This window comes from Phalacrocorax aristotelis, chromosome 2 (genome assembly GCF_949628215.1).
Source record: "Phalacrocorax aristotelis chromosome 2, bGulAri2.1, whole genome shotgun sequence".
In the NCBI taxonomy this organism is placed as follows: Eukaryota; Metazoa; Chordata; class Aves; order Suliformes; family Phalacrocoracidae; genus Phalacrocorax; species Phalacrocorax aristotelis.
The window spans coordinates 117,470,313-117,483,704 of NC_134277.1; the positions used below are offsets into that span (position 1 = coordinate 117,470,313).

Consider the following 13,392-nt stretch of genomic DNA (forward strand, 5'->3'; position numbering starts at 1 on the left):
AACTCCAATTTGTTGGCTTTTGAAGGCAACAAAACGAGGCATTTTTCCTCATTATGCTTCTCTTTTTATACCACTGGTAATCACAGGCGGATTAAAGGGTGCCTGATTGGTTTTTTTGTCAAGGAACTGAGAAGCAGCCAACAGTACAGAAAAACAGAGTTGGGGTTAGAAGAAATTTCATGCTTGTCTCCTTTCCAGCTCCCTAACAGCCCACACTGCTGCCCCATACAGTGCTGCCAGCTGTACAGCAAATGTGTACCCCTCCAACGGCGGCCTACCAGGCCACAGGCTCCATCCTGAGAGCTGTGAGATACCTTGCAATCTTGGCAGGTAGCTACTGCTGTCATAGGCATAATTCTAAAGGTGACCTACGACACCCCGTCAGCTCACCAAATGCAACAATATGAGCAGCTGAAGTTCGACACCCACTCTCCATATTGGCTTCTTTTGTTTTGCTTCCTGCGCTTACATTGCAGGGAGAAACCTCGGGACATACTCCGTCAAAGAATCGGAGGCTTCTCCGCTAAGAACAGGGACGATTTAGAAAAGTGATGGTGAGGCTACCCCCTGTGCTGACAGCTAAACACAGCCCGAAGGAATGTGCTACGGCTACTGATAAAGCCTGGAATACAAATGGTCAGCAACAAAGAACAAAAGGGAAGGCTGACACCATGCCATTAATTCAGCCTGTGGTGCCTAAGTATTAACATGCACGGTATATCACTGCAGCGGCTCGGAGGAGAATCTTACAGCAGGTAGAGGGAAAGGACAACTTTTGTACCGCCTGGCATTACCTTTCGGTAGCATCCCCTTCATCAAGTGCTATTCATACCACAGGCATTTCTGCAGGAAAAATCTAAAGCTTACGCATGCTTTGCTTCATTTATTTACAAAATGAACTCCAGCCTGAATTGTGGACATTTTTCAAGTGCTTCTTTTAGCAGTATTATCATTATTATTATTACTATTACTAATATTATTAAAATTAAGACATTTTCATTCTATTTTATTAGAATTTTTGAGTCCAAAGAGCCCCCCCCACCAAAAAAAAAAAGAAAAGAAGGGTTCATAGTTGTTCGCACACTGTGTCCTGACATAACCATTTGTTATTTTAAAAGCCAGGTTGGTCTTTCCTAAAAGCTGTCTCAAAAAGCCAGCAACCATTCCTGCTTCCAGCCCCTGAAATGAAGCGCCAGCCCTGGGAAGAGCAGCTCGGTGGGTGACAGCGCGCACCCCAGGGTGGTGTGTGCCAGGGTGCCTGTAACCCGAATAGGTGACACACACAACCCGAAGCCCTGCGAACGGTGCTGCTCTAGCATGTTTACAGCCGCCTTTGCCGTTTCCGTATACATCTTGAATTTTTTGTTAAATTGCGCAGATAATTAAAGCCTCTTCATATTTACAGTCTGCTTCATTGGTACCATGAATTCTGTTTTCAGTTACTGTCTGCAAATTCCCTCTCTGCACAATTTCATACTAAGCAATAACACTTCATTTTACATAAGTTTTATCTGATGTCCCCATACAGAGCTGCCAGCTGTACAGCAAATGTGCAGCTCTCAAACTGAGGCCTACTAGGCCACAGGCTCCATCCTGAGATCTGTAAGGCACCTTGCTGTCATTGGCAAGCGTTCCCTGCTATCGCTGCTACCATCGCTCCACACTACACACAACTTAAAATCATCTGATTATTAGAATTTGTGGTCCACACTCCATTTTATCCTTTATTTAATCTATCCCCAGATCACACATTTGTTTAAATGTTTTGGCTGGTTTACAAATCATGCAGCCATCTGCACAGTAGGTGTGACACCATTTTTTAGACAAAAGTTACATTACAAAACAACAAAGATAAAGTCATTTGAAATGCTTTGGTGTTTGTTATTCTGCCTGGTTTGCTTGGACCAACTCTAAGAAATAAATAGAATTATCTGTGTAAATCGATGAACATCTATGAAAAACAACACCCAGCAGAACGCAGAGCTTGCTCCATTACCTACGTTAATATCATGACAGCTGAGGAGAGATGACCTGGCCCACTTCTCATCTCTCCTGTACAGATGGCTATTAAAGAGAAAGTATCCCTTTTGTATGGTCCATGCAGAAACCCTTTATGGGCTTTTCAAATAAGCCAGCATTGCCCACAGGAGAGTAGCTTCCTGTTAGTATTAAACAGCCCAGATTTCATCTATTTTGCCTAACCCAGCTCCTCACAAAATAAACCTACGTTTTCTCAGATTTAACTCCAAATGCTGGCTTTCCTGGGTATTTCAATTGCATCTTCTTATTTTGCAGAGAAGGTGACCAACTTTCCTCTAACTTTTAGACAGCTTCTTGCCAGCTCTGCCTGTAAACAGGAGATTCCCACGCATCCAAATGATTTTCTGATGCTAAGAGGGTATGATCCGTCTCTTCACTATATATCAACAATTTTCATTTCTTACTACTCAGGAATCAGTGAAAGATGACCAACAAAAGGAAGTCTCCACCTCCTTCCTCCTCGAGTGTGTAGATGCATATCTTTGGATTCCTTTTCTCCAAACCACGGGTAAGAGGGACTTCACAATGTCAGTTTCACTGTACAGCGATTTAAACTGATGTTCTGAAGATGTATTACTTGAGGTCAACATGGTGCAACAAGTATTAGTTGCCTAGCTCAGCTTTCTGCGTAAGTGAAAGGAAAATCATGGGGTTTAATGACCCTAGGCATTAGACAAATAACAGAATGTGTGAATGCCACATGGTATTACAACCCAGCTAAAATTTTCTTGGGCTCCAGAAAGCCGACTATGGTATTTCCTTTGACTTGACATCAGTGATGCTGTCCACACGTACCGTAATGTACGCTGCACAAATGTGAGGCAAATAAGATGATTTATTTTTATAGGTTTATTATGCATGCAGCTAATACATGCATAATACAAACATGCATATCCACACAGCATACAAGCATATATACATATTATATACTTATATCACTGTCACTGAAAAAATCAAAAATCATGAGTTGCACTAAAATGTGTCTTTATGTCTTCTAATGGTTACATACTACTTGTTATTGTAAAACATGGCTGTAAAAATTCTTTGCAGAGAAATTAAAATGTTAGATCCCACTTTCTATATACTCTTCTTTTTAAGCTACGTTTGTTCCAGCATAGATTTGTTTACTTGGGATTTAATGAAGTATCTGCCCGTGTAAACTAGAATTCTTCTTGTCAACTGCAGGGTTGCTTCATCCTGTTTTCCCATTTGCTTCCTCACTTCGGTGCTCGGCATATCTTTTTTTCTTCCCCTTCATTTCCTCCTCCTGCTCACACCTGCTACCTTGCTCAATGCTACACAACATCCTCCCCTCAAAAACAAGCTCCCCACCTCACCACAACAAACTTCACAAAATGTGTTTTATACATGATACTGAAAAGGTTAAAAGAGGAAAAGCCTGTTTACTTATCAGAAATGACCTATATAGAAATTGTCGAAAGTAAGGTTGCAAAAAGGTACAGGATCCTGACCGTCATACCCTTCCCCCTTGCTCCCTGACTTTTCAGAGGGGCAGTGGCTCTTGCTATGACACCTGGGCTTGCTTTCTCCACCAACAAAAGTAGCAGCAAACTACAAAGATTGTGGCTGTTTCCCCCTTTTATCATTCTCTTTGTCAGCCTGATCAGTCCTCAATGGTAAATGTGCTGCTCTGTTGTGCACAGCCAGCGGCTCGCAATTTGCTCACTATGTTTCATGAGACAGTTGTTTGTGGCTGTTTGGAACACATTTACCTCTTTGGGGATTTATGCGCTAGTTGCAATGCCAACCTCCATAGTGATAGAGATTTCTTTCTAACTAAAATAGATAATTAGAAGCTGGTAATTATTGGTCAAGAATTATCAGAGTGAAAAAAATTAAGCTCTTCATAAATAGTTCTTGGCAATGTCATCTCTTTACATTATCTCATGCCTAACAGCACTTTACTCAGAGCACTTACAAATTTACACTACTGCTGTTGAGCCTCATAATTTTATATGGAGTAATTCCTTTTCTGAGTTAAACATGTCTGAAATCCCCCAGTTCTGACCCACTCTGTATGTGCATGTCTGCAAAATCCTAGGCAAATGTTATGGCAACTGTTTAGTCTATTTACACTGAACTGCATCAGATACTACAGATGCAAAGAATCAGTGGAAGAAAAAACAATGTTTAGCTTGTCTGCTTAAAATAACAGGGAAAATAATAGGAGGAGCAGTGGAGTGCAGCAAATAGAACACAAACAATGGCAGACTGTCTTCCTACCCTCTCAGGTCAAATGCCAACTGTAAACTATGTGAGCAAAACAAAAGGATGCCAGAAAGCCTCCCTCTTTTCCACAGACGCCATGCACCCAGAAATAGAATTTTCTCCAAGAAAGCTGCTAAAAATGCTACATATTCCATTTAGAGGGAAAAGTAAAAGAAAGAAGGCTGCTGAAGAATTACCATGTTTGCCAGCACTTTCTAAATCCATATGAAAAGCACCTGGATTTACAGTCTCTCCTTTCCCACTCAAAAGCAGAGAAATTGTTTTACCAACAGATTTCAGATCACACACCAAACATGTTTTCATTTGGCAATCATCGTTGTGATTATCCAAACAAAAGTACATGCTTACATCCAGGTCCAAAATAACGCCTAAACAGAGGGCCTATTTAAAAAAGCCCACAGTTTGCCTTGCTTTCTATCCACTGACATCCCCTAGCCTAAGCTTGAACCAGTGTGTAGTTTAAGCAAACACGGGCGTTGCTTGATGAAGCACGGTGACTAGAAACGTGCGGTCAGATCTGGCAGTCAGAACTCTTGAACTTTCACCCACTTAACACAAGCAAGGAATTCCACTTCTTCACATCTTTGTCCTCATCTATTCAATGGAAAAGGCTTATTGCCCTGTCCCATCACAAAGATGTTGGGAAGATTTGATTAAAGACTGCAGAACAGTTTTAAAATGGGAAGTTCTAGAAGTAATGAACCTGTAGCTACTGACAAAAGCCATCCCTGTGACATCTTTTTAATATATAACTTGTATAATAATGAATGTAAATTGTGTAGTTGTCAAAGATACTTAGGGTTACACTTCACTGGGTCATCTGCAGATTTTACTTTCCATTAGGTGGCATAATCCCTCTTGTTGAATTGATTGAAACGTATAATAAAATATGTAAAAACAGTATATACCCTTCTAACAAAGAAGAGTAAGAGGCTTTTCAAATAGCCTCTAATCCTTCTTCCCCTGCTAAATGTCTAGTTGAGATTATATTTGATTAGACAAAAACACACACACACACAACCTAAAAATACCTACCCTCAGTGGAGCTATTTTAGCCAAGAAAGTAATTCCGGTTGCCTTATTTAAAAGTCTAAGTTTCAGACTGGGGTTTTATAAACAAATCTTTGCCTCAGTGACCTTCCATAATGCAACTTCTCTCAGTGGATTTTAGCAACATGAACTCAGTTTACATCCCAGGATCGTGTTCAAGGGGCACAGTAATGAGATGGGACACTACCAACTTTTCTAGGCTCCCAAACTCCTAAAAAGATGGTGAGTAGCAACAGTTTCTCTCAGCTGGCTGAGCATGTATCTCTATCAGTGGTTCCTACACATTTTTGAGTGGAGTCTGGCAGATGATTTTCCACCTTCTTGTTTGTCCCGTGTCCCAGCTGCCTCCCCTTTTCTCTTTTTCCTGGTTATGATTATGAAGTCCTTCAGGTAAGAAGATACTACCTCCATCAATAACCGCAACACAGATAATTTTACGATGAGAGGAAATAACAATTCCTGAGACTGGGTGATGATGTCTGTAATGCCATTTATTGTCCCTACATTTGACCTAGGGATTATCACACTGTTTGACTTTTAATGCCTGCCTTCCCAGATTACCTTCCCTCTCTCTTACATTTAAAGTCCTTCCTTTTTTCTCTCTCTGTCTTCCTGAAGCTCTCTCAGTTTCCCTTCCCCAGAGTAGCGAAGACACTACACCTTGTTCTGCCACTCTTCTACTGGGAAAGCAGGGCAGGAAGACATATTTTATCAGACACATGTAAAAAAGGGAGGGACCAATGTGTTCAGGAAATCAGGGGTTTTTGTTTCGTAAATGTGCTGTGCCAACAAGTCAATATTCACTGAAGTTTTTCATTTAATACATTTTTCAATCTACATATTGATGTGCATGCAGATATCTATGGGTATATATATGGGTTACGTGTTACAGATATTCACAAAAATGTGTTTGCGTGCATGTTTTCTGTATTATATACGGATGCTATAAGCCTACCTACAGACGCACATAAACTAAGGCCAATTTTAAATAGCTTGATGTCACCTCTTGAACCTTTCCCTCTAGACAGAATACGGTCTCAGAAAAAGGCCTGTGAACAATGATATAAATTAAAGGGGAGGGGGGAGAGTGAAATTAGAAAGATAGCGAAGGAAAAATCCAATTAGTGGTGAGAAAGCTAACAGAATTGGAGATCAGAAATTATTTTTCCCTGTGCTTCGATTCCGAGGTCACATTCAAAACTCTCTAGAACACTGATATTCCTTTCACTCCACCCCAACACAAAATCCCCTTGCATTTGCTTAATCGAGGCTACATCATTAGGAGCTGCACTGTTAAGTCTGGCAGCGCAGATAAGAATCTTCCACTGAACACAGATTACCACAAGCATGACCGGCAAATCTCCCTGCATGTTTTGCAAGCTCCTTCTTTATTTCACTGGGAAGATTTTATATTAAACACGTTTAAATCTGTGTCACTATGGTTATGTCATGAAGCAATATCATGCATGATTAGATACAACACAGAGAAAACAATTAAATATTTTTTAAAAGATTCTCTCTCATTCAACCTCATCCACCTTTTAGAATAAAACATAGGCAGTTAACAGCTCAGTTTAAGAAAATCCCAGTCTTTTCAGATCTGCAGGCTGAAGCTAGCTAACTGGATTTGTCCTGGTTTACTCTCTCCTCCTGTCTCTCCTCCCATTCTGACTCTTTACTAAAACTCACCGAGGGGAAAAAAAAATAAATATCCAAGTATTTAATGAAAGAAGTGGGCTCCTATACTGAAAATGTGAGGCACTTGGGAAGTGGGAAGCAAGCAAACCACCGCTTTGCCATTCCAGCATCATCCCTTACCCACAGTGTCCATACTGCCTGTCATGTTTCAGTGTCACTATACACTACAATTATGAATATGTCAAACACTGGATTAAAAGAAAACAGCAGAAATGGTGAGTTCTGTTGTTGGTAATAACCTACTTTTAAATTCCACGTTACTGACCCAGATTGAATACTGTGAAGCAGTTCAAATTATCTCCTCCCCAAAGACACAAAATATCAAAACTAAGGCTTATTCCAACAGGCAAACCGCTTTGCTCCTTTACAAAACCTGCTTGTCATTTGCATGTGTACATTTTTATGAAAAGCATATAAAATGATCATGCTCTAAATGTATAAAAACTTTATTAATAAAGTACCCAGAAAAATGGGCTGTTAAATTCTGGCAGGTAACTTTCTTTTACAGTGCAGCCAAATTACTAGTGCTCCTGCAATAAATCTGCATGTTACCTCTAAAGAGAAAAATAAGCATCAAACTAAGTATTTTAAAGTTATAAAATGAAAAAAAACAGCCAATTCTCTTCTGTTGGACATGTAATTACTGGCTTCTACACCATAATGTTTGGTCTGTGCTTTGCATGCTTTTCTATTACTGTAGCAAGAAAACCAGTATAAAGGAAGCAGGAGTATAAAATGAATGGCATCCATCTCTGTCTTGAAATGTGAAATTTGGAAAAGAGGCTAAAACAAAACGAGACAACCCTGGCAATGTTATCTTATTAGTGGGCAAATTATGTGCTTGATAAATTTAATTGGCTGATAGAACTCTTAGTGCTATTACTGAGTGGTTACCAAATTGAAAACATTATGGGTAATCCTAGGGGAATAAGAAAATAATAGGAAACTATGAATATCAAAGAAAAAGCAGCTTTTGTTTTATTCCGATTTACAACTGTAACAGCCTTGTAAACATCAAGCCAGGCTTGGATTCAGGAATCCTGAAAGACTTGTTAAAATGCTTGTACTTTAAAGAGCAGATTCCATTACTGAATACTACAATTCCTTATTTTTTCAAATAAATGGTAGTATTTAATTGTATACAGATACACTAAGGATTTTTTTCCAGACTGCTCAAACACAACAAACAATACTATTTTATGGCCATTTGAATTATTTATGTTTGCTAATGACAAAAACTCGCCAGTTTTGATTTTGGTACCAAGGTGCTTGAGAAGTACACAGTAGTATCATTACCATAATAACTTCTGAAATTAAAACCTGTCTAAAACTCTACGGAAAGCTAACATCCAGTTCATTAACCATTCCTGTTAGTTTGTTTTCAATAATGCAAAAATGATTAGAAGTTTAATTTGCTAATCACCTGTGTTTTGACTGGCAGTGGATATATAATTCTCTGCAGAAGTCTAAACTAGCCCTTGCAGAAAATAAAATATGCTAATGCTTTATCAAGTCTAATAATATGAATAAAAAAATCAATCATGCCTAGGTTAATCATTGATGGATGCACAATTAATTTCTCCTTAACACTGTTTAATTTTAGAGGCAATGATGATCATGAGTAAGAGAAATGGCTATCTGTCTTTCAGAAGTTTTAGTGCTTCACTTACCAATCATGTGGTTTGCAACATGCACTTGGATATCCCATTCATTGTAGAAAACCATCTGACATTTGATGCACTGGTAGGTCTTCTTCTAAAGAAACAAGGGTAGATAAAATTTACTAAACATACAGTTGGAACCATTTCATTATAACTCAAAATACTGAATTCAAAGTGGTCATTTAAAGCTCTCCAGCAGTGTTTTCATTAGGGCTTAATTATTAATATTAAAAAATCAAAGCACTCTGCAGTTCTGTAGTATCTTTTATCTGAGTTTCTGGAAGCTCTGTAGAGATTGGGGTTTTCTTCAACTCCCTAACTCCACAGACAGACCCACATTACTGAAACACCAGGCAAAATGCAATGAGGACATGTGGGATGCGATCCACACAACACTGAACTCAATGTGAATACTTTGTTTTACACCAACAGATTAGGCCCACTACAGAACTGGGGAGAAGCCAGGAACACAACATAGAAATCAGAAATCTGCTTCTCCCTCATTCTCAGCTGGGCTGCAGAATCTCCCCTGTGCCATAGGCTTTAAATGGTCCATCAGGTTGCCATCTTTCAAGGAGGGAAAAATCCCTGCTAGTCTGGACAAATGGTTACGGTATCCAGGCAGTTGCTTCAGTAACTATTGGCAAGCCTGTACTAAAACTGGGAAGGCTGGCTAGACACCAGCCGGAGAGCAATCCTTCTGGCCACATAAGACTCACTTAAAAATAATGGTGTGTACAGATCAAATTTCATTATAAACAAGGAAATGCATTACTCTGCTCTCTTTGGTGCATGCGAAAAGTTTTTAGTTTCTGTCTTGGTGTCTTTCAAGAGAGATCTCCTGTTTCACTGTTCTACAAGGTGTACACTTGTCCAAGACACTTCAGGATCCTAAGAATGTGATTTTCTTTTCTCTTATTGTTTTTCTTGACCTGAATTGGCCAGAGATTTGATGTTGGAAAGCACTGCTTTAAAAGTGAAAACTAAGAGAATATTAAAAAGTAAAATTTTGATTTTTCATCAGAAGACTGAAAATCTGCAGTTATCCAGGCATCTAACGAGACAAGGCAGATTCATAAAAGTATTCAACTGCATAATCGTAGTACCAAGGACTCAAGTCCTAAGGTAACAGTCCGGGAGAGCTCAGCTGTTGTTTTGAAGATGCAATGAAGGCAAGGTAAGCCCTGAACTGCCACATCAAGGCAGTAACTCAAGAGACACGTATCTTTCTGTACAGCCACAGACACCTTGCCTACATCAGCAAAAACGAAGAAAAAAAGGAAAACCATACATTTTTTAAAGAATGTAAAGTTACAAAAAGCTAGCACAGATGTAGTAAATTGCAGATTTCGTATATATTAGCTGGGGAGAAAGGAGGGTTCACCAGATAATGTGCATCACAAATCCAGCCTATCTTGTATATATTTAACTTCTGAAGAGTGTTGTGCTGCTGGCGTTATTGATTATATGGAAAAAAAAAAGAAAAGCTTTTTTTCCTGATTTTGAATGTTACTAAAGATTTGCTGGATTTGTTATCAGCACCTAAATTTAGATGCCTTGTCCCAGACAGATAAATGGATGTCCTGTCCATTAAGTATGCCTCAAACTTGTAGGCAGGAATATAAAGACTCTTCCAACATATGTCATTTTGTGTTACCAAGTTAACTGAAAAATTAATGACTAATCAAAGTCAACTCCAAAATTAAGTGTTCCTGTGGGCTCCCCTTTACAAATGTCCCATTGCTTCTCATACACAGGCTATTTTAATTTTCTTGATGACAATAACAAAATGTATTGCGTCGCTTCTTGGTGGAAACAATCATAAGCCTTTTTTGCTGTTTTTCATTTAAATCAGCTTTAGTTTTCTGAAATGTAACCAAGTTAAATCCTTATGTAGACAAACAAAATCAATAGGCACCCAGAAAAAAAAACCTGCTTTGACTTAGTTTTACAGTTAAAATTTGTAAAGCCTGCTGTTTTAAAAGATAGAACTCTTTTTCTCTTTTTTGTTGTTGTGACAATACTGGTAGCATTGGTAGAAATTCAGATTCAGCTGAAGGATGTCCTATTATTTGTTGGTAAATTTAACCTTACTGCACTACATCTAGATCTATCAAAGACCTCTAAATAATGACAGTCACAATCAAAGATTTATTATGCTAAGCTCTTTACAAGATGCTTTTTGACGCTGACATATAGAACAAAAATATTGCATAAATAACAATCACTCTCCCTTTTTTTAAAACATTGTTTCCCTTTAGAACTAGTTAGAAAATATTTCTTACTCCCTGATGACTGGCACTATATATTGTTTATTAGCATACCCCTAGCATTATTCCTGATATGTGACTTTGTTCAAAAACAAAGAAACATAAACTTAATGGCTGGTCTTTTCTCTTGTTAGCACAGTAACGCAGAGTGCATGTCAAGAATTGTTGGCAAAATTATGACTGATGTACATAATGACAATACATACAAAGGTTGGGGTTTTTTTGAAGTCTAATGCCAAAAAATAAACTCATTTGATGACAACAACAACAAAAAAATGATTTACTAGCACTTACTAGCCTCTTCAAAATCATCTGACATATTTGCAGAATCACACACAGAGGTTTTCTTTTTATCATGAAGGGAAGAATGTTTTTGTGACTGCTGCTTGATCAAACACTAGTTCTTTTTTGTTTCCAAACATATTCTAAAATGTTGACATCAACTTTTATTAGCTCAACACACACTCATCTCAAAGTGTCTAAACTTGTGCATGGTTAAGTTTTTATTTTAAAAACAAACTCAGTAAATTTCATTTACTCTTAGATTTTCAAATGATCAACCCCAGTCATTTTCACACCACATTGAACAAAAGCCACATACTTATTTCCATATGTTTTGCATTCTAAGGAAGTCCTTTTTCACTGCAAGTTACATCTCAGTCTCACAAGCTTTGTCAGAATCACAGGACTCGTAACTGCTCACAGGAGCTCTTGGGTCCTCGTGTGCTTCATGGCTGGTCCCAGTTCCCTTTTGGAGTGAGATCCAGGGGGAGACCCAGCCCCTCCTCACTCCGCATTCCCACAAAGGGGGAACTTGGGGGGAATAAGACAGAAATGAGCCCTGGGGTTTTGCAGCTCCATGTCCCTTGCCTGGATAGCCACGGAAGAAGCCTTGCAGCACTTGTGTAGCACAGCACAAAAGAAAAAATGGGCTGTGACTCAAGGAGGCATTTGAATGTCTCTTGCGTGTCTCCAGCCCTTTGTGATACAAGATGACCCCACAGAGAACGAAGCACAGGGCTGTGACAGCCCTCCTTGCCTTGCTGCAGCTGTTCGCAGCGAGGAACCCTGGCTGAGCTCCCTGCCCCTATGCCCAAGTCACCTGTGCCTATCGAGGACCCAGCAGGACAGAGCGGGCAGCCAGGCCTTGCTGCTCCAGCTCACGGCCCAGGGCATATCAGCTACGCACAATGACAAAGGGTGGACAGCTGGGGGCACTTACACCCTAGCCTGCCCCCACTGCCTTTGCCAGAGGACACCTGTCAGCCTCCTGCAAGAGACAGAAATATGACAACATTCTCATTCTCCCCTCTGAACACAAAAAAAAAGCCGACACACATTTCTTGTTACAGAGTAATTTCATATCAGCAAAGGTGGGCTGCAGAAGACCCTTACCAGCGCATTTCCGTATGGACTTGGAAGGACCAGTACGGTGCCTGGAGAAGCCGTACTATGCTCTAAACTGGGCCTTGTTGCAAACCTTCCAAAGATTTCTCCCAGAAGAGAGTGACACATACATTATCAGATGGGATTAAGAAAGTGGTTTAACTTTTTCCTTTTATTTCTTGTATTATTGTGGCCTCATCTTTTCATAAAAGTTCTTCAGTAAACAAGCCCACAATCCTTCACTACACCCCCTCCTGCCAAGAACCTAAGTGCCAATTTGTTTCCTGCATGCTGAGTGTAAATCTGAGGCCCAAGTCATTCCTGGGGCCATTAAAAATTGTTGTAGAAAAGTAACTGCTTGGGCTAGGTGTCTCACAAGAGCACCGGGCAATCTGGTTGCCTCTTGCATTCCTGTTCGTTTGCATTCCTCTTTACAGAACCAATTTAAAGCCTTCCAGCATGCAAAGCTTCTCTGTGACTATATTTAATGAGCTTTGAGCTGGGCCTTCAATCCATACAGAGCATGTGCCTCTCTAACCTTTCAAGAATTATTGTCACTTAGACCTTCAATTATTGTCCTGATCAGTTGTCACTTTGCAGTTTTCAGAATTTCCCTTACATAAAGGTTCCTAAAGTGTCCATGTCATGTCAAATGAGGCTTTGCTTTATAAATGGCCCAAGAATATGGTCTTTCAATTTGTACTTCAATTCTGTGTTCAGAATTTATTTGCTTTTATAAACATAGTAAACCAACTAATAAACACTCTACTAGAGGATTTACTGTTCTATTCAGAAGTGCTTCAGAAGTAAGCAGAAGATGCTTCCTTCTATGTAGCCTTCTGTGCCCTGTGACTGTCGGAGGTACCCATACATTCTTCTCTTTCTGTTCCCTAGCCTCATTATAAAAATGAACTGCATATGCTATTTATCTGTCCATGCTCCACCTCTTTGTCAAAGTAATTCAGAATTTTATCACCTGCCTATTTTGTTCTGACATTTCCTCAGTTTTGTACTATCAGGGAATTTCATCACATTGC

The 13,392-nt window shown here is 39.4% G+C and overlaps 1 protein-coding gene across 9 annotated transcripts in view; it reads right to left on the reverse strand.

Annotated features, from left to right (window-relative positions):
* Positions 1-13,392, reverse strand: part of ZNF521 (zinc finger protein 521) — a 237,129-nt gene that overhangs the window by 114,188 nt on the left and 109,549 nt on the right. For all 9 annotated transcript variants that reach the window (XM_075084890.1, XM_075084889.1, XM_075084883.1 and 6 more), the window contains one exon: positions 8,709-8,793. In XM_075084890.1, coding sequence (XP_074940991.1) covers positions 8,709-8,793 — 85 coding nt within the window. The remainder of the gene's footprint in view (positions 1-8,708; positions 8,794-13,392) is intronic.